The 27,485-nt window shown below is 44.6% G+C and overlaps 1 protein-coding gene across 1 annotated transcript in view; it reads left to right on the forward strand.

The window, feature by feature from the left end:
* Nucleotides 1-570: 570 nt before the first annotated feature.
* The window catches only part of RRP12 (ribosomal RNA processing 12 homolog), a 362,034-nt gene continuing 335,119 nt past the window's right edge, over nucleotides 571-27,485 (forward strand). The window contains exons 1-2 of the mRNA XM_085606394.1: nucleotides 571-794; nucleotides 17,318-17,550. Coding sequence (XP_085462520.1) covers nucleotides 656-794; nucleotides 17,318-17,550 — 372 coding nt within the window. The 5' untranslated portion in view covers nucleotides 571-655. The remainder of the gene's footprint in view (nucleotides 795-17,317; nucleotides 17,551-27,485) is intronic.

Raw genomic sequence — 27,485 nt, forward strand, 5'->3', positions numbered from 1 at the left:
AACATGGTACCTGTTGTTGGTACATTTTATGAGCGAAGTTGACACTCTAGTTCTTCTTTACAAGTCTTTTAATGCTACTTATGGGTTTGTGTCTACTTCTGGCGAATCGTGTTCCCCCAGTCATAGCATAGCCAGAAAAGAAAGACTATGCACGATAACGTGGACTTAGACTTAGTGCCTAAAATTCAGCGGCCATATTGACTTAAAGAATGTTCGCTTGATATCAAGGAAAATAGTCAGAAAAATAAGCAAACCTATAGTTTATGTAATCTTTTTCAAGTGTTTACAAATCATTCAAAAATAAAAAAAATTGCTTTAACATATTGGTATGACGTTAACATTTACAAAAAATGAAAACTGACATTTCTGCCAAATAGCTACTACTTTTAAAGATATTTCAAAAATGTAAAGTAGTTTTTAGCTCGTAACCTGCTTTTATGCATTTTTTTTCTTCCGTACACAAAGTATTCCACCGAACTACCGATATAGTCGTTTTAAAATGGCTACAATGTTTACATTACATTACAAGCTGCGGTAAGGATTACGGTGCTTGTCCTTCTTTTGTGTTCATGCCCTTTAGTGTTTGCATGCACATGTGTTTGCCTGGGCCCTCTCCTTACCCCGCTGACTCTGTACCCTACTGCCGGTAGACATCATGGGGAAGACCGGGAAGCTGCGCTCTGGCACGGCCGGCAAGCTAAAGCGCTGGAAGAAAGGACATAGCAGCGACTCCAACCCTGATGTCCGACGGCACCGTGAGGCTGCAAGGAGCCGCTTTTTCAGCCGTCCTGCAGGTAGGAAAAGTAACACTTGGTGGTTTTGGGAAGTTGGATGTACCAGCAGTTTTCTTAATGGTCCCTTAATTCAGGAGGTGGTGTTACATTTTGGAGCATTTCAAGCACATACATTGTGAATGTTTTGAGTGACACTGACCTATGAAACTGTCACTGTCATTTAGGACATGCTCAGGGTTCATACTTCACTCCATGTCTTTTCCAGCTTGGGGCTTCCAATCTCAGTATAATGTGCTATGGTATTGGGTTTTATATAGTGTTTACTACTCCCGACGAGGCGCCAAAGCACTTTGCCGGCGGATAGCGACCTTAGAAATGTCTCTATGCTTTAAGAATTAGTGTTTCTATCTAATTATCACACAGTTATCCTTTGCTTCGTGAGCACTTTACGGCAGATGTCGTGCTTTTGGCAGTTTGTAATGCTGGTATATCAGTAACTGACGGTTTTGGAAGCACTGTCATGCCAATTTTTCAAGCATTTGATACCTTTTAGTATGCTTGTTGTAATCGGTCTGTTATGCTACTTGTGTATTTTGCACAGTTTATTAGGCGGTTGCAGTAGTTTTTTTCTCTCTCAAAAGTTGAATTTAGGGTGACAATTATTTCTGAAGTTTGACAGTATTAGTGGTGCATATAATCGTAACTGATTAATGGTGTTGCTCTTGAAACAAGTTTACAGAGTCATTTGAAATGTAATAAATACAGTGAAGTAGTTATGCCAAATTTTCATATGAGACCGTATTTATTTTAATATGGGTTCAGTTTTAAGTGTTCTGCTAAATCTCCCTCCCAATCAGTGTCCCCCTGCAAACCACCTCTCCTCTTGTTCCTGCAGTGCTTCGAGTGAATTACGTCAATGATTTAAAAGGATCTATTGGGTTAGGAAGTGTGTATTGTAAATTTAAGCTTCCATCGTGTGCCCAAAGTATCCTATTCAAGAACTTCTTACACTACTTCTTACACTGAAAGTTCCTATGAAGGCAACATAATTCTATGAGCCATTGTTTGAGAAATGTTTAATTTTGTGTTGATCATCCATGGAGAGCAGTTGCTGAGCGAGTAGGTGGGAGATTTTTCTTACCTTAAGGAATGGGTTAGCGTTCAAAGATCTAAAATGTTACGTTGCTTTTTCTGATTTGCAAATGTGACTCATACCATGTTGAATTTGCAGAATCTATCAATAGAATATGTGATTTATGTTTAAAAGCTCTTGAACTTTATTAAGAGGCTTGTTATGGTCATATCTTTTATGGGGTTCATTTTGTCCAGCTACTGCTGGGTGACTTTTCATTTTTCTTCTGAGATTTAATCCTTTGTCTTACGTTTTTCTTTTGGGTATGCTGTCAGTACACTTTGAGTTGACCCTTGGGCTTTTTGTCTATACCGGACTAATTAGGGTTAAGTTATATGATTTTGTATTTGAGCCTTCATGACATTTCCATGCATTTTTCACTGTATCTCATTTACTTAAAATTTTGTTATCTATTTTTGCCTTACTTTTGATTTAGAACTCCGTCATTAGTGTTTCCTTATTTATTCTGGAATGTATATTTTTTAGTGAAGAGTTATCTCTAATATCGAGTTCTTTTATAGATTATGGAGTCAAGTGGATTGGGGTATAGATGATTATTGGGCGTTAGGCTCCCATACGTACACATCACTCGGTTGTGCGTGTTGTGAACCACCTATCATTCATTTCATATAGTTTGTCATACCGGTTTCACATGCATACATACCTTCCACACAATATCCCAGCCTATGAGATCATTACAGCTCTCTTAAGCTGGATGCAATGGACAATTTTAAAAAGTCCCTGTCAATTTGAATTGCTATCGCATCTCCTCATTTAGGGCCTCATGTAGGTAGCCAAATACCGGTCGGTAACGGCCGATTTTCGGTAAATATGCCGTTACCGACCGGTATTCAGACAAGTGAGATGTAGGAGTCCAAAAACCACTTTTCGGTAAATATGAGGCGGTAAATACCGATTCATATTTACCGAATTCCAAAATACCGAATCAGAGTTACCGAATACATAATTAACGAATCGGTAAATATGAAGTGGTAAAAATTAAAATGACATGTAGGAGCACTCGGTAATTAAGAAATCCAAGAAAATCGGTAAATAAGAGTCGGTAATTAACACGGATTGAAAGCAGGTGGTAACCATCAACAGTGCAGATAAGCAATCCCAAAATGCAACAGCGTGGACAACATGCCCGCTATGTACGTCATTGCAAGGCGCCCACATCCACAGGCAGCAGGACTGAGGGTTTGGCGACGGGAGGAACGCATCTACAGACAGCGCATCACACTATTCCAGCTGACTGATGCAGAGATACATGAGAGGTACAGGCTACACCCCGAAAACATCATGGCCTTAATCAGGGACCTGCACCCACTCCTGGACCAGCCAATAAGAAGGGCGCACGCCATACCCCCACATGTGCAGGTGCTCTGCAGCCCACATCTGTTGGCATCCGGCAGTTATCAGGTGGTGACAGCTGCGGTGGGTGGTGTATCCCAGAGTTGCCTGTCCCGTTCCGTCAGGAATTTCCTGGATGCCATGATGCAGAGAATGCACCACTACATCAGCTTCCACAACACACAGGCTGCACTGCAGTAAACAAAAACAGACATTTCTCACATGGCACAGTTCCCCCATTTCATTGGCTGCATTGATGGTACACACATCCCAATCTGTCCACCAGCTGACACAGAGCACATCTACAGGATCAGGAAGTCCACCCACTCCATCAATGTGCATACCGAATTGAATGATTTTGTGAATGGTCCTGTGGGTGGCACAACCAAAAGGTGGGCGTATGCTATTTACAACGAAGTCTGCAAGTTGTCGCACAGTGAGGCGGCTTCCAGATTGAGAGCTATTGACCAAGCAAACATGGAGAAGGCTTTAGCCGTTATAGATAATAGCTTCAGCACTCTCTCTTCTAGGATTCATACATGAGACAATAGGCACATGCAAGTACACGGCGCATGCAATGTACAAGCCCCGAATTTGGCGTGCGTCCTACGAGGTATCCCAGTGCCTGTGATTACACCTCCTTTCACTCTGCTTGCAAACGGTATTTATTTAATGTTGAATAATGAAGCTTGCTGCGGGATGTGAGTGGGAATCCCGTACATAACTGTCTCGCATAAAGTTGTCTGCTGCAATACTGTTCTTCTTCCACCCCCGCATGTGCGGCTGGATGTTTCCATCTGGCCTTCGATTCCAACCTTGAAAGCAGAGTTCAACAAGTTGAGCAGAATAGAGCGCTATTGTCCCACAAAGAGGTGCCTTTGACTTCCTCTCGTGAAACATTTGTCCTTCACGTTGCTAATACGCGCACTGAGGTACAGGCGCCTCTGAATACTGACCTCCCCCTGCATTTCGGCTCTTTGATCCAAACTATTTTCAATGCCTCGTCCACGACCGGCCTGGCTCATTTTTTTACACATGTGGGCTCGGGTCTCGTGACCTCTTTCCAACCTATTTTTGGTGTAATTCCGGCATTTGTTCATTCACTGTTCTCGAGCATCTGTGGAGGTGTCCCGCTGCTCCTGGCGCTAGTGGCAGGTGTGCTGCTTTTCCTTTTCATACTCCGGAATGGCTGCTCCTTCTGTGCCACACGAGCACCTGTCCCGTCTGCATCTTCTTCGTGATAGGATGCTTGACTTTTATGGTACTCTGCCATTGGCGACTTTGAGCCTGGCTTATGGATTATCCTTAAGGTATTCCTACTTCACCTGCGTACAACCTGTATTACACTGCCTGGATTGTCCCTTTGAATGGCCTCTGGATTTGTGCTTGACCAACATGGTGTCTCCGGTGCCGGATTTCGATCGACTGATGAGGCCCTTAGTGTCTCACGAGTTGTCCTGTTCTGGTGTCCGGATCATGGCGTGTGGTGCGGCGCATGGTATCCTGGGTAATTGGGACATCTCAGCGGCAGCCTACGACTTCTTGTCCATGAGCTATTTGGAGGAACATTCCGGGTGCCCTCTGATTGTGCTAGAGGCTCCGTTGGTTGGAGAACACGTATGTTCCTTTTCTTTACTTAATTGGATGGCTGAGACTTTTAGTGGCCCTGCAAACGATTTTTTGTTGGAAGCCGTGGCCACATATGCTGCCTATACATTCATGGATTAACTGGATTGTCGTCCATTGCGCCTGTGCTACTGGACAGCACCCTGGCGCAACATTTATTTCTTTTATTTCTCTTTTTTCTCTTCCTGATGGTCGGCTTGAGTTTTTTACTATACTTGCATTGTGTTATTTGGAATTTTATGCTGCAATTAATTGGACTTTAGGACTTTGGCGCTGCATTGGTTACGCCTTGTTCTGCTCTGACGATACTGAACTCTGCGTTCTCTCTTTTCTTGCCTATCAAATATTGCTTCGCTCAAGGGGGCGTGTAGTGAGTTCTCCCTGAATACGTACATACATTGTTCAGTTAGCATGACCACGTTGAATGTTATGTAGCCATCTTTTTGTCTTTGCACACGACACTGCGTTTACATGTTCTTTCTTGAATAAACTGCTGACTCGAGACTTCCTTCAGACGAGTGCATTCTGTTGTTCCCATCCCAAGCTCTGCGCAGCGACCTTGGTCTGTACATGCTGTGACACACAGTCTGGAATTTTACACAATACATGTTTTCCACTCTAGGTTGTTCGACCCACTATTTAGCCATGACACACGCGCAGCTGCAAATACCTGACAGTTGGTGCTTTTCATATCACAGACATCATGTTTATTATTCAGACCGAAGACGAGCCTTCCTGCGAGACGGCTCCTGTGATGTGATTTCACTGAGCTGATTTTTGAGGTATGGGGTCCCCTATTCAAGCCTAAGAGACCTTCTATTATAACATAATTATGATATTAGCTACTTAGTTAAGGGAAGGTGGTAGTATCCTCGGTATTTTCCGAATCGCTAAATACCACCTCGGTATTTACCGATTCGGTAAATACCACCTCGGTATTTACCGATTCGGTGAATTCCGATTCGTGATTACCGAATGTTACCGAATCGGTAACTGTTACCGAATTTTTACCTACATATAACTTAACGATTCTAATTTAACGATTCGGTACGGCTCGGTATTTAAGCAACGGTAAAATTTATTTACCTACATGAGGCCCTTAGTATCGGGAGACCTAATTTAGTCATACAGTTTTCTTGCATGCATTGTGGTGTTAGTGTGCAAGGCAACCGAGATTTAAAGGGTGACAAGAAGCAGAGTTTTCATAGACTGATCACTGGATGCACTGTTGTGAACACCAATCTGCCGCCATCGTGGGTCTATATAGCAAGACTAAGAGATGAGCTTAGACATTAAGTGGAATTGCATTGGAAAAGAAAGGAATAAAAAACATTAAATATGCAGTCCTATTCACATTTTGTGATGAAAGCGCAATCATTTTTCAATACATAGAACTGAAAACTATACAATCCAGTGGTCTGGGATGGGGTCCCTAAATGCAACACAAAACACACTGACAAGAGGCAGGGTTTTCATATGACTGGTTACTGGGCACCCTTTTGTGAAATTCTTCATACTGGGCAAGGAATCTTGAAATTGTTGGCCAGTATTTACTAATGACAAATAATGCTTAACAATAAATGTGGCTCAGTTAGCATGACACAGCTTTAGTCAGATTGCATTGACAGCTATTCATATTTGTAGAATAATAGTGCGCGTTTAGTTTATGAGAGTATGTACTTTTCTCTCTTTCTGTATTTTTGTATGGTTTTCCATTTCGAGCAAGTCATTGAAAAGAACCCTCATTCTTTGGTGTTTCAAATGTAATATTTGTACTGTGTCAACGAAGCAATACACAGGACGTTTCTTTATTTTGTAACTTCTCAAGGCGTCCAGCCACGGTACTGTGAATGTAATTTATTAGATGAACAAACTGTTGTGTTTCTGGTTGCATAAAATGTCAGTTTGTTTCCTTAATTTTGCATAGCCTGTCCTATAGAATGTATTGGGAAGTAGGTGTCTCTCGAAGTATGTCATTTACCAGATTATTGACTGGTTTACGTTTTAGAAACATTAATAGTATGACATACCATGCCATGAAGTGGCCTCTATAGCCTGAGCCATTATAAAAGCTGTGCTAATTTGAACACAAACCAGTTATTTTTGTGCTTTCCACCTGAGCAGGCTCGGCTTTAGTCTATTTATTGATTTAGTACTTAAACATTCCATCAGAATTTTTTTTTTTTATTTCATGCAAATTCTTGATATATTTATGTTTTCTGTAATGATTATCTTTGAATACATCTATAGGATTTAAACCTGAAATCCTTGTCTCACGCAGGCTTGTTAATTAGCCTTAAAGTAGGCTTATGAAAACTCACATGGGGTCTTATGAAGACTTAGTCCTGAACTTGTGCTTTGACCCTCTTAATTAGTTAAATGGAGCATCAACAGGCATGTTTTTTTATCTTGGGATTCTCTTTATTGTGACAGCTTGATGCATATTTGCATAAATGGAGGCACAATAAAACATAAGCTTCGCTGTTAAGATTTGTGTGACTGTGCCATTGTTCAAATCAATATTAGTAGGTTCTTATTATTATTGACCTCAAACATTCCTGTTTCTAATGCCGATTTTGCACACTATTAGTATCTCAGCCATATTAGTTTAATTAAACTGAGTAATTTCCCCTTCTGCACTACACCGTTCTTAGGAATGCTAAAGAGTTCGCAAATAAGCCTAAAACAAAAGTTAGTAGTTCATGGAGTCATTGTTTCTCCTTTACACTGTTTTGCTGGTAGTTCTCTTCTCTGCAGCATATAGCTATCATTTTCTTTAATCTTTCTATAAATGCTTAAAAGGCAATTGTTTTCAATTGGGAATACATCAGAAAAGACCATGCCCAATCTTCTTAAACCATTTGCTAAAGAAGAATCCCTGACAAGTGGAACTTTGTCGCCAATTCATGTTATTATTCCCTACCATTCTAAATGTTAAGACTGATGCTATTTTTATTCATTGGGGGGACCAACCTGTCTGGTATCTACGTTCACAAGTGCAATCATTTAAATTATGGAAAGCTGAGTCAGTCTCTGTAAGAGGTTTAGCCATTTAAACCTATGTGGTATGGAAAATTGTTGAGTTTGGACATTTCGTCCACCAAGACCCTAACACTGTAACTTCTGATGAGTAAACACTTTTTAATTATCTCCCTTAGACCTTCAAACAACAATTCACTCACCTTTTAACTTTCATACACCTACTCGCTCTCATTCACACACCCACTCAACCCCTAATTGATTGAGCTGCCCACCTACACAACCCCATATAAATGCACATGCCAGTTGCCCATCAATGAAGCCTGGCCACATTTCTGAGGCAGTAACTTTGATGAACAGATTCTGGATTAATCGTCAAACATAGATGTTTCAGCCATTAATGGAAGTCTGATTTGTAATTATTTCCTGACTGTCCAGGGCATGGATTCAATTCTTGGATCCCCTTGAAGGTTGTGGTACCAGGGAAAGTTTAGGTCAGTGCCTGAAAGGTCTTAAATCTCGGTTGTTTTCTAACAAAGTAGGCTGCCTAGATAAATGATTTTGTTTTAGGAGACTAGCTTAATTAGTGAGGTAAAATGTTTTGAATTTAATCCTAGCTTCGATGGTAAGCAAGTGCATTCCTTTGGAGTAGTTGAAATGTGGGCAGTATTTTTGGTGAGCACGGTCTGACTGTTAAAGTATTGTCTTAATATAGGCCATTGTCGATTGAGGATCCCATCTAGGATGGAATTGTCTCTTCAGCTGTAGCTTGAAGAAGCAGTCAAGTCATACTCCAAGATGTGGCAGTAAATTAAGAACCTGCTGATTATACAAGCCAAAGATGAAGTCCAAGCTAATAATTATGAAAAGTATTTTTGCACATGAATAGTGCTTTTCAGATTCATTGTAGTTAAGAAAACCAAAATATCCTAGCACCTTCTGGGACCAAAATACAAATCTAAACCGTATTTTAACACTTAGAGTTGTAACCATGCACCCTAAAAATAATAACTTAAGCAATGTTTTTTTTTTTTTTTTTAAAAAAAACCTTTATTACAATTTCGAAAAGATACAAGTATGGGCCTACAACCAACAGGCCGGCCGCTAAACGCAGTGTAAACCTAGGCACGACTTAACATGCACATCAATGAAGCAGCAAAAAAGTTACTAAAGTGCTAATCATAGCAGTCAGCCACAGCCGCAGTCCCAAAACAAGCAGGAAAGGTTTCGTATTTTTGAAAAACAAAAAACATCAAACTCACAAGGCAGAGGAGGTCAATGGCAGAAACATGTGCTCCTCGTATCGAGGGAGTAGACCAACCCGGGTAGACAGAGGGGGGGGGGGGGGAGGGGGGCAAGGCAGAAGCGACAGTCGCATGTCGCAGGAGCATACAGGAATGCGGGGGCTAGGGAAGACAGAGCGGCATCCATCTCACGCGTCTGGGGCGGGGCGCAAATACCTCCACGATAGGAGTTCCAGGGACCCCACACCTTAATCCACTTCCCAGGCTTGCCTCTCGCCACATACACCGTTTTCTCTCTAAACATACACCACATACACCGTTTTCTCTCTAAACATACACCAGTCCATGTGTTCCTTCCACTCGGAGACCGTTGGCGGCCTCTGGGAGCCCCACAATTGTGCGATGTCACGCTTCGCTATCATATAGCCTAGAGTCACCTATTGCGTCTGCGTCTCATTGTAATCAGTCGGCTCCCAGACATTCAGCAAGCATCTACGTGCCTCCGGCAACAAGGCAACATGCGTGACTTCTTCTAACACCGCATGCACTCTGCACCAAAACCGAGTCACCTCCGGACACTCCCACAAGATATGGAGAAAAGTCCCCAGTAGCCCACAGCCTCGCTTACACAAACCATCCACCGAATACCCCATACGCATCAGGCCAGGCCCGTGACGTACACTCTATGCAGTATCTTAAGCTGGACGAACCGCAATCGGGCCGGGATAGCCACCTCTTTCGGGGAGGCCACCGCTGACACCCAATCCTCGTCGTCCAGTTCTATACCGTCTGCAATCCATGTCTCCCGCAATGAGGCCAGCAAACCCATTCGATCATTGATAAGCTTTTTATAAATCAACGAAATGGTGCTATCCGGCACATAGCCGTCCAATACTCTGTCTTCCAACGGGGAATGCTCCGGAATAGCCGCCACGTCTGAAAACACGGAGCACAAGGCATGATGAACTTGAACATACCGATAGTATTCCCTATCAATCAACTGGTATTCCGTTTTCAGCATGTCGAACGTCTTGAATTTCCCTTACGTCCAGAGATCCCCTACCGTGCTGATACCAATCGTATCCCACTTCTCGAAGCCCTTCGTAGTATACAGACAACCCAAACGCTGGGACGCGTACAATGGCGTAGCCCGAGTCAAGCGATCCCTCCACCCCATCGCCGCATTTGCTGCATGCCACACCTGCACCGCGACCCGCGTCGGGCCCGTCAACCGCGCATCAAGGGACCCCGAGTATAGTGCTCGATTATAGTCCCCGCCTGGCAGTAGCAATTTGTCCATCTCAAAAGCCGGGTTCAAAGCAGGGCCATACATCCCGTGATTGACGGCAGCCAATTGGGAAGCCCAGTAATATCGCTTAATGTCAGGGAGGGCGATTCCCCCCCGTCATACCACGGCAGGGTCAGTTTGGCAAGAGCAATCCGCGGCCGCCCATCCCAAAACAATCGACGCTGGAGACACTCCACCTCCCGAAAATAACGGGCCGGCACTACGTCCATAGTGTTCTGCAGGGCGTACAAAAAGCGTGGTAGCGACATCATTTTGAACAATGCTGCCCGGCCGAGCGGCGAGAGCGGCAGCCGCCGCCAACCCGCCACATCCGCCCTTAGGCACTGAAGGGGGGGGAGAAGATTCCGTTCATACCGGGCCACCGGATCCAGGGTTATAAAGATACCCAAATACGTGAATCCCGACTCTGCAATCTGGATAGGGCACCCCTGCGGAAGGGGGGGGGCCTCCCCGGAGAGAACGTATACACAAGACTTAGCCCAGTTAATTACCAATCCAGAGTTGCGACCAAAGGAGCTCAACACGTCCACCAATACAATGAGCGATTTACGCGGAGAAGCAAGATACAAAAGGATATCGTCCACATATAGCGAAACACGATCCTCGTATTCCGGCGTCCATCTAAGGCCACGTATCGAGGGTTGCCACCGCAACCATTCCGCAAGGGGCTCCAAGCAAAGCGCAAAGAGAAGAGGCGACAGTGGACATCCCTGTCGGGTGCCCCTACCCAAAACAAAGGGAGCCGACACCCGTCCGTTGACCACTACCTGTGCCAGTGGGTTGTCATAAAGCAATTTCACCCAACCGATAAACCCCGGGCCAAACCCAAACTTCGCCAACGCCGCCCAGATGTATGGCCATTCCAAGGTGTCGAACGCCATGGTAGCGTCCAAGGACGCCAAGATGGCCGGCTCTCGAATGAACGGGGCGCGAGCAAGGACGCCATGCAGTCGCCGCAGGTTCAAAGCGGTATTGCGATGGGGTATAAAACCAGATTGATCCTGATGAATCAGGTCGCCCACAACCCGGATCAGACGATTGGCCAGTACCTTGGCGAGAATTTTGGGCTCCGCGTTTAACAAAGAGATAGGCCTGTAAGAAGTACACCGATCCCGCGGCTTCCCTTCCTTATGGATAACAACAATAGTAGCAAGGCGTTGGTCAGAAGGGAGGGAGCCCGCCGCCTGAGCCTCAAGGAACATGTCCCGGAGATACGGGGCAATCGCATCTGGGCGCAGCTTATACAATTCGATGGGAAGTCCATTAGGACCCATGGCCTTACCCGAGGCAATGGAGCGAATGGCCAAAGCAATCTCATCATGCGATAGGGCCGCATCCATCAATACTTTATCCTCATCAGATAGGGAAGGCAGAGTAATGTCACGAAGCAGCAGTCGAGAGTCTTCCTCCGATCGCTCTGAGACCGGAGAGTAGACCCCGTGAAAATAATCCGCAAAGCAATCAACAATGTCACCGGGGTCCGTCACACGCACACCATCCACCCTCTCAATCTCCGGCACCACTCGACTCGCTCTCTCCTTCTTACCCAACCAGGCAATCAACTTCCCTGCCTTATCACCCATATCGTACAATCGCCCCTGTTGCTCCCTGCTCATACTCCTAGCAGATTCAGTAACCAGCGCCTTATAGTCGGCCTGCTTAAGCTCCAGCACATGCAATCTGTCATCCGTAACGCCTTGCTCCAAATCACTCTCCAACTCGGTGATCTCATTTTCTAGCCGAACAACCTCCTGCGCCTCGCATTTTTTGGTGTGGGAAATGAGAGATAGGGCCTGGCCCAGGAGCACCGTCTTAAAGGCCTCCCAAAGGGAGACGGCGGACGACACCGACCCCACGTTATCATTAAAATAGTGTTCCAAAGACTTGACCAGGTCTGCACGAATCGTGGGGTTCCGGAGGTACCAGGGGTTGATCGGAGCCACCCTCCCCTCAGCCCCCAGGGCGATATCTAGGTGCAGCAAAAGGGGGGAGTGATCAGATATACCGCGCGCCAAATGTCGCACCTCTCCGATCATCCCCGCCTGGGCCGCAGGCACTAGCATATAGTCAAGCCTCGAAAGACTACCGTGGGCCCCGGAGTGGAAGGTGTATTGCGCTTGTCCACGGTGTTTCAACCGCCAGCAATCTATCAGTCCTAGGGTATCCAGAAAGCCCCCCAGCCAGTTCTGGGCCCGAGGGAGGTCCCCAGGGGGGTATCTATCCTCAACACCGGAAACCACCGCATTAAAGTCGTCCCCCCCCCCCCCCCCCCCAGTACTAACACCCCCCCCGGGAGCCTAAGCAGCAGGCGCCCCAAATCAGCGTAGGTGGCCGTCTGCAGGCCCGGCGGCACGTAGACCGCGACCAGCGAAATCAATCTACCCTCCCACCAGCGCAGTGTAGCGCCCTCTGTCGTCGTGGAGCACCTCATCCACCACCAGCGGGAGAGAGGTCCTGACCAAGATGCCCACTCCCCTAGAGCCAGAGGTGAAACCAGAATGGGCCAGGAGGCGATATCCTCGTCTGTTCATGGCATGAAAAGAGTTCCCTATGAGGTGCGTTTCCTGCAAGAACACAATGTCAGGCGAAATACGTTTCAAGAACTGCAGGACTACCCCCCCGCTTTATCCTGTCCCCCAGCCCATTCACATTCCAGGAAAGAAGTCTCAGTCCCCTACCCCCCATCCCTCCCAGCACAAAATATCCCCCTCCCGGGGAGCACAATCATAATAGCACAGCAAAAAATAGCACCCTGCCTTGTGAAACAAACAAACAAACCCCAACCCCCCCCCATTGACCCCAACAAAACTCCCCCTCCCTGCACCCCTGCGTGAGCCCAAACAGCCCCCCCAACATGCAGTGTGCCTGTCGCCCCAATATGAAGAAAGGACAAGAAAAAACCCCCGAAGGAGGAAAGGGCCCCAGCAAGCCCCCCGCAACCTCCAAATACCACGGGGCAAAGCGTCACAAACTGGAGTCCAGTGCAGCCACAGGTGCCAAACGTTACCAATACAGTCCCATCACCAGGATCACAGTTCCATTCCTACTCCGGCAAACCTTCTCCGCTCTCCGCCATCCGACCCTCACGATCCCGACTCCTGGGCAGGGCATCCAGCCACTCTCCCACCGCCTCCGGCCGGTCGAAGAAGTGGGAGCGACCATCCAACTCTACCCTCAGCCTAGCCGGGAACAGCATCGCAAACTTGAATTCCATGTCTCTCAAGCGCCGTTTGATGGCCGAGAATCCCATCCGTTGCTTTTGAACCGCTTGTGTAAAGTCTGGGTAAAAGCTAACATTAGAGTTCTCAAATCGTAATGGCCCAGCCACCCTCGACGCCTGCAGGATAGCGTCCCTGTCCCGAAAATTAAAAAGTCGGGCAATGATAGGCCGCGGGGGGCACCCACCTTGGGCGCACCCCCCGGAATCCTGTGGGCCCGTTCCACAGCGAAGAATTTGCTCAGCCCTTTGGGTGCTAGATGAGTCACCACTAGATCCTCCACAAAAAGATCCACAGCAGACTCCTCCGACCGTTCGGGCACGCCGATAATGCGGACGTTGTTCCGTCTGGCCCTGCCTTCGGAGTCCTCAAGGCGACGCTCGGTCAGGTCACTGGCGAGCTGCAACCTCCGCACCGTCGTCTGCAAGGCGGCCACATCTACCGTTAGGCTCGACGCTGCTTGGGTCAATGAGTCGACCCGGTCGTTGGTTTTCGACAGGTCCGCTCTGACCAAGGTGACATCAATCAGCACCGAGTCCAATTTGTTAGCCAGAGTATCCAATTGCTGGTTCACAGTCACCTTCATCTCCTCAATGGCCCCCATGACATCCAACAGGGTCAATTCGGATGAGGCGCCCGAGGCCTCCCTGGGCGGCTCAGGCGATTTACGCGATCCACTAGGGGATCCCTTTGGCTGTGCATAGCGGTCCATATTGTTGGCCTGGGACTGGCTCCCCTCCGGGTAGATTTGGGTTTCAGTTTGTCGCCGTCCACTCTCGTCGTCATCGTCAGCGATCAGCAAGGTCAGCACCCTCCAGCACCCGGAGGAAGGCCTGGAGATCCGGGCCGCTAACTGAAAGAAGCCAGTTTACAGTTCAAGACTAGGCCTTGCACTCCGTACTCCGCGCAGCTCTCCCAATGTCCCACGCATCAGTCTTGGTAGCTCAACTCGAAACCGAAAGTGAAAGCACGGGGTCCGGGGCAGGCCCAGCCTGGCATGCCGCTGTTGTTCAATTCGCAGCCGGACACCTCACCAACCCGAGTTCGGCACCAAGGCCGGAGAAGGCCGCAAACTTCAGATCGCCAAAAAACACGTTCCCGGAGTCCAATTTCGATTTGGAAAACGAGTGGCACCTTAGCGCAAGATCAAAAACAAAAGCCCATCGAAAAAATCAGGATTATGACAGGATAGACGTGGGAGGTTGCGGAGGCCCTCGGGAGCCACAAGCCTACGCGGCCATCTTGGTTGCGCGCTAGGCTCCTCCAACTTAAGCAATGTTAAATAGATTGTTGTCAGTATTTGCTTGCAGTTCTGTGTTGTGGACTTTTGGTTACTTTGGGAACTACTCCAAATATTCCAGTTACAATTCGGTCAGTAGGATTAAAGCACTGTTATGTATCTTCACCCTTTGTTCTAGTTATCCTTGCAGCCCAGGGTTCGAGGCAGGCTAGCTTAGTGGGAATGAGTCAGTGCTGCAGAGATTGTATCCATATCCCAGTAGTCCAACTTTGATATGTGAGCCAGATCCCAATCACCAGAAATGGAATGCTGCTGTTTTGCAAATGGGACATTTGACTGAATCTTATGTTCTATTTTCCCTGGTATACCAGGGCTACAAGGTCTGGCAATTTGGTGGGTTGCACACTGTTCATAGGACTAGAAGATATTTAAAAATGGTTTATCAGTGATGTTGGTGCGGGTGTTAACTGGTGCAGGTATACTGGTACCTTACAGTTGGCACCCGATCGAAGGCAGCACCCAGTAGAAATCACAAACTGTAATGGGCTGACCTTCTAGATGAGGGAGGGAACTTAATTTGATAGAGCTCAAAAAGTGCATTTGTTTTTTCATATTTTGAGCCTGCATGAAGTGCTGTCGCATAAGATCTGAGATTCCTCAAAGAAATGCCTTTGACAAGTTTTAAAGGTACTGGTGGGTTTGCCTTTTATTGCTTTGTGCACGACAGAGTGTGTTTTGCTGCCCCCTCTTACATGCCCTCAGAGTTGAGGGTGTGGTTGCTTTATTCTGCTTTAGTTTGCCCCAGCATGATACTTTTGTTTGGCGCTTATATATATTTGTGACATCTGTTGATGACGTGTGATGGTATACATGAAAAGGGTCTGCAGCACTGACTATCTAATGAGCTCTGGTACTCCGTGGGTCTTCTCAAAATAAAGCTAAAATATCTTTTATTTTTTAACTCATGCGAAGTAGGATTCCGCCTGCAGTAATGCTTTTTTTAATATAACATTTATCAAGCTTGTGTTCAGGGCCTAAGAGAACCTACTTGTGATTTAGGATCTGTAAGACCAGCAAATTCTTACACTTCAAAATAAAACTTTTTCCTAGGACAGTTGAGTCGGCCAGTGATGAGTGCATAGGTGTCAATCTGATCTGTGTATCAAAAGAAGCCAATGATTAGGATGTTCTGTGAGGGCGATGCAGTTGTTTAGTAGAAGAGGTAAGAACACACTAGCTTGGAGGTGCTTCTGTGCTTACCCATGCTTCGCTTGTTACCATGTAGATCAGTTGATCAATCAGCAGATATCTGGTAGGGGGATAGTTTTGGTCACCTTTTGTTCTCCCAACTGATGCTTCAAACACTTCCATGAATGAGGGAACTATCCTGCCTAGTTCTAGCATATGAACACATGACCATATGACATGGGGAACAATAATGCTAAAGGATTCAATTTACGACTTACCTTGGGAAAATTATGTAGGTGACATTTGTACAAAAGCAGTATGAATGGACCCAAAACGAAGTTTGGCGTTGCTGGTGTACTTAGTGGGACATTGTAAAATATAGGTGGTGAGACATGATACTGTGCAAGACACTTCAAGGCATTTTGAAGGGATTTGCTTTTGATGTTTAATAAGTAGCCTCCATTGAAGGTAAGCTAGCGAGTTTCTTCAAGTGTGCAATCCTGTCGGTGATTGTGAAGCATGTTACTAGGATGTGGACATGGCGAGCTATTGTAACCAAGGGATTTATTATCACAGTGAGGAAATGATCTGAAAATTTATGGCCATTATGACATTGACCATAAGATTGGTTAAAAAAAAAACCATACATGTATATTTTGTACAGTTGAATAAGATGATCTGTATAGCATAGCTATCTGCTACCAGAGCTTTGTATTAAAACACAAATTAGGTCCCCTTTGCTTGACTCCGCAGCAGGCTGGCAGAGGCTTTCGCTATGAAATGGTAGTAAATTTCCAGCTGGGAACAGCTTCAAGCTGGACTCTGAGGAACCTGGTCAGGAGCCTGACAAAATGGTTACTTTTCCATAATCGCTGCAGCACATCCCTCATTTCATTAAATGAAACCATTTTTAAAGTGATTCTCATAACAAATGAAACCTTTACTGTTAATACTTGCTGAAAGATTGGCTAATTACGAGCTACTCAGAAATGAATAAAGATGTGATTTGACTTCTGATTATGACCAGTGTAAGTCTGGCTGAAGCTACTGGGAACAAGGTCTGAAATCCAAATAAAGGGTCAGAATATCAAGTGTTGCAGGTGCAGTCTCCTACAAATGACCGTAATATTTTAATCATTATGAATTCAAGGTTCCTATACAGTACTGTTTTCGTGCAAAGCTACTTCATGGATACACAGCCTCTTGTAACACACTACATGTTTTTGACGGTGTCGTTGATTTCTTTTCTATTTCTCTCCTTCTTATTTTCTCTTTTATCTCTCTCTTCAAATAGAGCACAGTAACCTGACAGTAGATGCCTTGAAGCTCCACAATGACATCCAGTCAGGACCTTTGTTCACAGAGGGGGAAAAAGAAGCTTCCCAGCACCTCATGGAGAACGAGAACAATGTTGCAATTACTGAAAAGTCTGGAGCCACCTTCCTGAGTGGTTTGACTGACTGCACCAATATCACCTTCAACAAAGTACAGCGATACTGGGAGTCTAACTCTGCGGCACACAAAGAAGTAAGCTTAACCTGCAGCGATGAGTAGTTGGATTTTCTGTGAGCCACCGGCTTCAACTTGAATCCCTGTGCTTTACATTTTGAGTATGTTGAATCACTTTCTGGATGGTGTAGCATGAAAGCTGTACCACAGTCGAGGAACATAGTGAATACACCCAAGCAAGTTAGATTGCTCGAGCTTCATCCTCTTAGATTTGTAATGTAACTATTGATCCTCTGTTTTAAAGAAGACTCCTTTTAAGGGTTCTAAAGTCTTTCATTGCCCAAATAAAACATTCCTGCATTGTCACTCAAATTGCTGCTCTGGAAAGAAATACTGCACACATCCAGTGTTTAAGTTAGTTTTTTAAAGATATGGTGTACCATTCGGTTGCATCCTAAAATGCCACTAAAGTGTTACACATTGTTGTGTCGCTAGTGGAGTTCTCAGAATTTTAAGGGACGAGTGTGTTGGTGAAAAGCCTGAGAGTAGTGTTCAACGGTGGTAGCAGCTATTGAAGCTGTGTGGCTTGCCTGCATTGTTTTCCACTGGCAGCAGAACACAGAACAACACTCTGAGAGTACACGTTGTTGCTTAGAAAACTATAATCATTAACACTCTGTACCTCAGCAATAAGCACCTGTGATTATTATGCTTTTTGCCTTATGTTAATTCATATAACCACTCTCATGAACCTTTGACGTATCTTCTGTCTTTGCTTGTGTCTTATCAGTTGCTGGAGTAACAAATTGAAAAGTGGTGGTAAAAAACAAAATGTACCATACCAGTGGAAGTACAGTGAAGACTTGTTGAGCACTCCTGTAGAGGAACTTGGTGTATGCCTAGCAGAATGTGCTATGTTTGCATACTGAACCTAGGTTGTGAAAATCTTATGTCCGAGATAACTGATGCCTATCCACAGATTGGAGTGGTCTTTGCTGATCAGCTTGTGAGCTGAGGGGCAAATCAGAGGTTGGAGAATACATGTTCTGTTGGTCAGAAGCGGAGGAAGGGATGATATTGAGAGAAAGGAGATGAACAATATGGTGAAGTAGCTGAGACACCCAACTAGTAAGTTGAACTGATACAAATTCACCTTGTCTCGACTTTACCCTTCTTCTTTTGCAAAGAGACAGCATATGGATCTGGTAATTTGGGTATTTAACCACAGACCGACATGAAGGTATTCTTCTACTTCATTATTTATTTTGTTGATGGTTAACCTTGTATTTAACTTGTTCCTATTTAAACAACAAATGTTAGAATGACGTAGTCCAGTAATTGCTCTACTTGGACTAAAAGACCTCTGTGCCAGCCCCTCCGAAACCATGAATGCATTGCTGGGTTAGTGCATGTAAGCAACTAAAAGCTCTACAGAAAGGGGCCACTGAAAAAAAAATCTTAAAAAGGAACAGATAAATTCGAAGACTGTTCACATTGTCCTTCTACATATATGTATAGTATACTAAATATAAGAAACAAAAAAACAACTCTTAAAAAAAAATCTTTTTTTGGGTGTGGAATAAAAGCACAGTAGAGATAAAATGTCAGGCATATGAAGCAGGAATTGTCTGATCAGACGGAGCAAGCGAAACCTGCATGAATTACCCTTCTCCACCCCATCCTCCTTTTGGATTTAACCATGTAAACCAAGATGATGATAGCAACAAGAAATTATGCATGGGTTCAGATTGAAGATGTGCTTGTGGCCTTAAGAATGGTAATCGACAGCCTAGGGGGAAGGATAAGAAATAGTAAAACTGAAACAAACAAGATTTCCGGTAGCAGGCTTACTCCAGTAAATCTGTTGTGCACAAGAGAGGAAAAAGTGTATATTTGAAAAGTGCAAGTAAAAAGTAAAGCAGCGCAGGTGCTGAAATAAGGTATAATCTTGGATCCAACTGGGATAAGCTCAACTGTAGTTTAAGACAAAAAAGTGCAGTAGTAGAATATTGGAATTGAAAAAGGTATAAATTTGTGATTGCAGAAATCACCAAAATAAAGGAAGCATGGATATGTGCGCTCAGATCACCCACAGAACAAGGACAGCTAGTAAAGAAAACACCCACTCAAACAGCAATAAACAGAGCAGCGGCTTGCTTAAGAAGCAGAATAGTGGCATAAGGGTTGAAGCTACCAGAGTGCCATCATGTTGGAGAAATAAACTGTGTGAACCAGTAATGTTCTGACAACCTCAGATCTCAAACTCAGTTTAGGGGCTGGTAAAGTGAAGCATACTTATTCCTTTCAAATTAGTAGCTCCACAAATAGTGAAACTCGATTGAATGTGATGGTCTTAGTTCACATACTAGAGTATCTTCATGAAAGTTCTTTTGACCCGGCTATATAGTTGGGTCACAAAAAGAAAACACCTGCTCAAAACATGCAACACAGTGTTTGTAATCCTAAAATGCATGGAGTGAAAGAAACTCAGAAAACTTGGAGAGTCTTATTGACAAACCATCAGTTGTATGTGGAAGAAGAATCTACATTGTTAAATGGTATAAAGGAATGCTAACAAGTCATTCAAATGGTGTTGCAAAGACCTAGAAAAATCAAGTAATTAATTTGGCAATAGCTGTCCCGCAAAAGCAACTGAACAAAGAATATCTGCAAGGAGGAGCAGTGATTAGGAACTCTTCTTACTGGCAACTACCTTTTTTTAAAATCTGTTTTTTTTTTAAAGAGTTTTATATAGCGCGAACTAGACCCTAGACATCGGGTATCGGAGCGCTTTACATGAGCACCAGTTGTGTTACATGAGGACACATTCATTTTTGTTAGGCACGGGGTGATTAAGTAATTAGCCCAGAATCACAGGATGTTGAGTGCCGTTGCTGAGACTCGAACCCGGTTCCCCAGCTTCGAGGTCGACCGCTCTAGCCGTAAAGCTACATCCTCTCCCCAAAGAACCACATCATGATACTGTGTCCCTCCAAAGTAACAAGCTGACACAGTCCTGCAGAGAGCAACTAACCGATGGAGAGGGTTAAAAAAGAATAGTACAGAAAAATCACAAAATGAAAATGTGGATAGTGTATTGCTTGTTATTGAGCAAATCCAGACAAATATTCCAGAACAGGTAATGTTTTGTAATTGTATTAATGTATCTGAGGTGTTAAAGGACATTAGCAAACAGGCACCACACTCAGTGGTGTAGAAGTTTATAAAATATCTACTTGTCCAAAGGACAAGCTGATTTACAAATCTACTTGCCCAATAAAAATCCACTTGTTCCGTTTGATGCCATGCAGTGAGGAAACTAGTTATTTATTTATTTGAAAAGTTTAATACAGCGCTTCAAGACCCGGGGGTAGCAGAGCGCTTTACATGAGCATTAAGATTCCAGTCGGTACAGTAGATTCAGCTGGATCGAAGAAAGTATACAGACATTGCACATTTAACAAAAAACACTTCTTAAATAAGCAAAATAAACTAACAGCTATGGCCAGGAGTAGAACGAAAATGTCACTGCAGACAATTAACACAGAAACAATAAAAAAGGCAAGGGAGCTAAAGGAGGGTAGTTTACCCGGGACAAGGCTTTCGTTTATGCAGTTAAATGGGATAGGGCTGATCAGATGTATATTGACCGAAACATGCAGCACCGCTCAAATTAGGAAAGGGGAGAGGGAGAGATCGGGTTCGTTGAGTGAGGAAGAGAAGAAAAATCGAGTGAAATAGAGTGTAAAGGAGCAAACGAGAGGAGAAGGGAGCAACGAGTTTGGGGGAGAATAGGGGAGGAGCTAGAGGTAAGTGTTAAATGGATGGAGGGTAGCATTAGAGTGGAGAAAAAAAGTCGGAGAGGGAGAGGAGTCGGGCATAAAAAGACTGTCAGGGGGGAATGAATACCGAGGGATGAATAAAGGGTAGAATGCAGCGATTACGGACCCCAGTATTTGCAAAGAAGGTGGGATTTGAGGTCTTTTTTAAAGCTGTGGTACGAGGGGTTGCAGCGCAGGTCTCTGGGGAGGGCATTCCAGATGTTCGGGCGTTTCCCGAGAAGGAACGGGATTGTGTGGAGCACCTATTTGATAGGAGGGGGACGAGAAGAAGAGCATTAGAGCTTCTCGTCTGCCGGGCGCAGCCCGCTTTTTCAAGTTTGTCGGAGAGATATAGTGGGGTTTGTTGGTGGAGGGCTTTGTGTGTAATGCAAGCAGTCTTGTATGCTGATCTTCCCTCAACGGGTAGCCAGTTTAGGGCCTTGAGGGCTGGGGAGATGTGGTCGAAGCGCTTGCAGTCGGTGATTAGCCTGGCGGCGGAGTTAAGTACAGATCTGAGAGGAGCAAGGTGTGTTTTGGGGATTCCAGTGAGGATAGCATTACCATAGTCTATTTTGGAGAGGACTAGGGATTGGACAACCCATGTAAAGTCGTCAGAAGGAATGAAGTGTTTGAGTTTTTTTTCGATGACGGAGGGTGCAGAGAGCTCCCTTTGCCGCATTCTTAATGTGGTTGTTAAGAGTGAGTTTATTGTTGCTATTGAAGCCAAGAGATTTTGCTCAGTTAGATAAGGAGAGCGAGCAGTTCAGGGCATTGAGGTCAGAGAGCCAGCCTTGAATATGGAGCTTGTTCTTTTTGGGTGAGAAGAGAATGATTTCGGTTTTATTAGGGTTAAGTTTGAGGTGATTGAAGAGGAACCAGGATTGGATCATACTCGGGGCATTGTTAAGGTGAAGAATATCGGAGTGGGATTTGATCTTGTAGTACAGTTGGGTGTCGTCCGCGTAGAGATGGTAGTTAATTCCTGCTTGTTTGATTGAGGGAGGGAGAGAGAATGGAGCCGTGGGGTTGGAGAGGCAGTCCTTGAATTTGATTTGTTGTGTTCTGTGTTGGAGAAAGGAGGAGAACCATTTGAGGGCTAGACCGTTGATGCCAAAACGGGTTTTGAGTGAGTTAAGTAGCGAGTCGTGGTTAACTGTATCGAAGGCAGCGGAGAGGTCAAGCAGAATCAGAAGGCATGACTCCCCATTGTCAAGGAACCAGTGAAGGTCGTCGACAATCTTGAGCATGGCTGTTTCCGTGCTGCATCCTTTTCTGAAACCGGATTGCAACAGGTCAAGTAGTTGGAAATTGTCGTTGTCGGAGAGCACATTTTTCCAGGACTTTAGATAGCAGTGGGAGGTTCAAAATGGGGCGAAAGTTGTTAGGGTCCTTCGGGTCGGCTGATGGGTTTTTGAGGATGGGAGTGATTTGCCCGAGCTGGAGAGAGCCAGGGACAGACCCCGTGGCAAAGGAGGAGTTAATGATTGAAGTCCAGTAAGGGGCGATGATGTGTTTGAGGTCCTGGACGAGGCTGGGGGGGAGGGGATCTTTGGAGTGCGTAGAAGGTTTAAGTTTAGAAATGATGTTGAGGACTTCCTGTTCAGCGACAGGATGGAAATTTTGCCAGAAGGCATTATTTTTCAGCTGTAAAATGGAGGGGAAGGAAACAGGAGAGGTAGAAACAGGACTATGTGTTGGAGTGCTGGGATGAAGGTGCGGGGTCGACGTGGGCGAGAGGGCTGAAAAGATAACACCCGCAGGTAGAAGGGTAGGCGAGGCAGGGGTAGGGAGGAAAGATTGCTCGATTTTTTTTTGCGATTTTTCTCAGAGAAGAAGTTGGCGATTTCTGCACATCTCTCAGTGGAGGCAATCCGCTCCGGGGGGGCAGAAGATGTTTGTTTTCTAACAATATTGAACAGTTCTCTGGGCCTATTTTTGGCGCGATCAAGCTGGGAACGAAAAAAACTAGCCTTTTCCTTGAAGATGTTTCTTGTATTTCGATCTTGCTGATCTGAGGAGTGCTAGATGGGAGGGAGAGGGGTGTTGTCTCCATGTTATTTCAGTTTGTCTAAGAGAGCGTCTTTCGTTATTCAGATCCGAGTTGAACCAAGAGTTGGATGGGATGCTTCTTTGTTTGTTTAATTTGGGAGGGTCTAAGTGATCCAGCACCTCATTGACTGTCTTGTTAATATGCTCCGTGAGCTCGTTGGCATTGTGGGAGAGAGGGGTGAACAGGAGTTTGGCTTGGAGTTCAGATTCAAGAACGTCTGAGGGAATTTGACTAAGGTTTCTGGACCATTTTAAGGGTTTGGAGATTTTTGTTGGTGGAGCGGGATTAGTTACGATCTTAAAAAGTATGAGGTGATGGTCCGACCAGTCAATGGGAGTGATGCTGGAAAGGGATGTAAGGTCGCTGTCAGAAATGATAGCGTCAAGAGTTGCTCCTTTGATGTGGGTTGGATGTTGACATAGTTGTTTGAGATCATTAATCTCTAGGAGGTTACTGAGGCGCATGACTATAGGATCCTCTAAATTGTTCCAATGGATGTTGAAGTCACCTAGGAAGAGATTTTTGGGGTTTGAAAGAGAGGATAGTGAGAAGTCGGATAGTTCTTCGGCAAAGAGAAGCGGTTCGCCCGGCGCGTGGTAGATGTTGTGCAGTCGGATGGGGGGGGGGGTGCCCTGTATCGAGAGTTCAGCACCAAGGTATTCAAAGGTTTGGTGGTCAGTCTTTTAGAAGGGAGAGATTAAGGACGTTTTGATATATTCTGGCTAGACCGCCACCGTTCTTTACGGGTCTATCTTTCTTGAGGATAGAGAAGCCGGGTGGGATGATTAGGTCCAGAAAAGCCGTTGAATGGTCCTTTAACCAGGTTTCTGTCAGGAAGGTGATGTCAATGTCTTCGCTGAGTATAGTTTCGGATAATTCGGTTGCATGTCGGACCGCCGAGCGGCAGTTTACTAGCATGCAGGAGAGGGGGTTTGGGGCTATCTGATGTAGTAATGCATTGGATGGAGGTGAGTTGAGCAGGGGGTCGGGGGGAAGGGAGTGGGGATGAGATTCTGTTGATGCCCGTGATCACGAAAAATATTGGCATGTTGAGGGGGAAGGTAGGGAACCGACAGATAAGGGAGGAAGGAGTCACAGAGGTCCCTGAGGTCATAAGAGGATAAGTCGTTAACAGTGTTAAGCGTGTATAGAGAGCGGTTGGAAGTAGGGTCATTCAGGGCAGAGGAAGGTGGAGAGTGGGGATTGGGGGTGATGGTTATGCCAGTGTTCTCATACTAGACTTATGATAATATCCCCTATGATTATGACAGTGTTCATGTTATGTCAGGGTTTGGGTTCTGGCAAGGGTCTGATTACGCAAGATTTCTGATTATAACGAATGCTGAACATAACGGTGTTCTCTTTCTCTCAAATATATGAATATTCACAGGCTCTATTTATGAATAGGTGCAGATTGTTGATCACCGTAGTGCCCTCAATATGCCAGTGATTTTGTTAAACCGGAGTTCTGATTACCACGAGCTCCGGTAATACCATTCTTCTAACTATTTATTATCTATGCATTATAGAAATTGGCCATTTAAAATTGCACGACCACTTGTCTGGTGATTTACTTTCAATATAAATTTAAACCCAATCTTGCCTTTTGTTCTTCTACAAGTACTTGTTTCATTTTGCAAATATTTGTACATGTTTTGAATTGGAATCCCTGCCCGTGATGCAAGCTGAGCTCACAGTGCAATGCATTTACTTAGAGTACGCACCCTAATGGTGAAGGTATTTTATAAGTGAACCATTTGCATAGTTTTGAACATTGTATGGATATGGATGCATATCTTGCCATAGCACCAAGACAATCCACCTTCCTACAACCATATTGAAAACAGTTAATCTAAATCCAATGGGTTTGCATTGCAGGGGTTTGTGTCTATTTGTCTGGTGAACAAAATAAACTTGATGTCCTTGAACTGTTGTTACCATATCTTAAAAATATACATAGAGTTGAGTTTGGCTCCACCCAAAGCAGTATTTCTCTGTCACGTCATTCTGTTAGGCGTTTTATGTATCAGTTCTCCTCCTTTAGGGTATTTGCATTATAATGCACAAAGTACTATTTTACCTCTCATAGTACACTAAGGGCCATATGTAGGTAGCCTAATACCGGTCGGTAACGGCCGATTTTCGCTAAATATACAGTTACCGACTGGTATTTAGGCTTTTGCTATGTAGGGGGATCATTTCAGGATTCGGTAATTTTTTCCGAATCGGTAAAATTACCGAATCGGTAATTTTACCGATTCGGTAAATACCGAATCCTGAAATGAGATGTAGGGGGAGTGTGGTGTGGGGATTCGTTATTTACCACCAACTAAAAGTTGGTGGTAAATGACGAATAGGTGTAAAAAAGCATTTTTGTGCACTTTGAAGTGTGCAATGTGGCAGAAATACATGCCCTTAGGGCATGTATGTGCGCCACATGTGCACACATGGACGAATCAGGGGTGCAACAGGGTGTCAATGTGACACCCTGCCACCCATGATGATGCCTCCCCCATTACCGATTCGGTATTTACTGATTCAGTAATGGCAACTGGCTTCCCATTCATTCCTATGGGCCTCCAGGCCCATTGGAATGAATGGGAAGCCAGTTGCCATTACCGAATCGGTAAATACCGATTCTAAAATACCGACACTTACCGATTCGGTATTATTTTACCTACATTACATTTAGCAATTCATAAATACCGAATCGGTAAAATTCGGTATTTAAGAATCGGTAAATGTAATTTACCTACATATGGCCCTAAATCTTCATAAATGTAATTCTTTGTCTTATTATGGATGCATCGTATAAAACAAGGAATGTAAAATAATATATTTTTTTACTGCTGCAGGCTCTTTTTAAAAACTTTAGTCCAGTCTCCAAATGAAAGACAGACCTATTGGTGTACTTGTTCAGTTCTTTTGGGGCATCTCCAATTAACCACTCTTTCCAGATTGAGTCCTGGCTATCTAGCCTGCACTTATCAAAAACTGACTTAGGAGACACAGATGCTATGGAAAGTTCTGTCATGGTTTAAGATATGGAAGATGCTATGAAAAGTCTAAATAGAGCGAAGCAGCAGCACTTGACAGTCTGCTTGATGAATTGCATTCATGAAGCCTTAATGACGTTTTCACATTACAAGGGGGGGGGGGGTGGAGCTCTACACCTGACAGCTGGGTGGAGGCAGTGAGTCCCTTATTTGCAAAAGCTAATAGCTCATTTCCATTCTTAAAACAGATGCCAAGTTGTTTGCTAAATTTGTGTCTGCTAGGCTGATGTCTGGTCTTCTTGTCCAAGTTGATGTGAATCAGAAGGGCTTTCTTCCTTGGTGAGACATGTTAAATTGAACTCTATTTGAATGGATACTACTGATAGTCTTGCAAAGAAATCCTCTCCTACTGATAGCTTCAGTGCTGCCAAAGCCTTTGATGGATTCAACTGGTCCTATTTGTTCCAGGTATTGATACACTTTGGGCTAGGTAGAAAATTTAACAGAATCCTAAATATTGCAAAAAGGTCCCAGGCAAGGCTGCCATCTTTACCCTGCATTATTCAATATTTATGTCAAACATTTTGTACACTGAATAGAACAGAAAGTTAAACTGATTGATAATCTGAGTAGAAAGGTGACACTATCCAAGCAATATTGCTGCTCTAAGACAGTATTTCAATTGTATTTCAGCCATTGTTCAAACCAATTTGAATGTCCGGTTACTCGCCAAATGATTACACATCTGAAGTTGTTTGTTGGGCTGCTACCAGTCCTCTCAGTAATCTCTTTAAGAGATCCTGTTAACTCCAATGTAGATGAACTGTCAAAAGTTTACCTGAGCGAAACTGTTATTGTTGTTTAGGCCACGCTTACGTACATACTGTTTGGATGGCAGTATCAGTTCCCATTTTTGAAGAATAGAACAAAGAGAACCCAAAGATTTCTAAAGAAATAAATATTTTAAAGTAGGCCCAGGTGAAATCTAGATTATGCAAGTGTAAAAGGCCTAGTTTTGGGAATTTCGCGTTATGCTAGTTACATCTGATTTTACACCACATTATCTAATTCTGTGCCATTCTCTGTAAAATTTTACTATAAGCGCAGAGGAATAATGCGATCAGCCAGAATGCGAGCTTGTGTTGG

Source organism: Triturus cristatus, chromosome 1_2 (assembly GCF_964204655.1).
Source record: "Triturus cristatus chromosome 1_2, aTriCri1.1, whole genome shotgun sequence".
In the NCBI taxonomy this organism is placed as follows: Eukaryota; Metazoa; Chordata; class Amphibia; order Caudata; family Salamandridae; genus Triturus; species Triturus cristatus.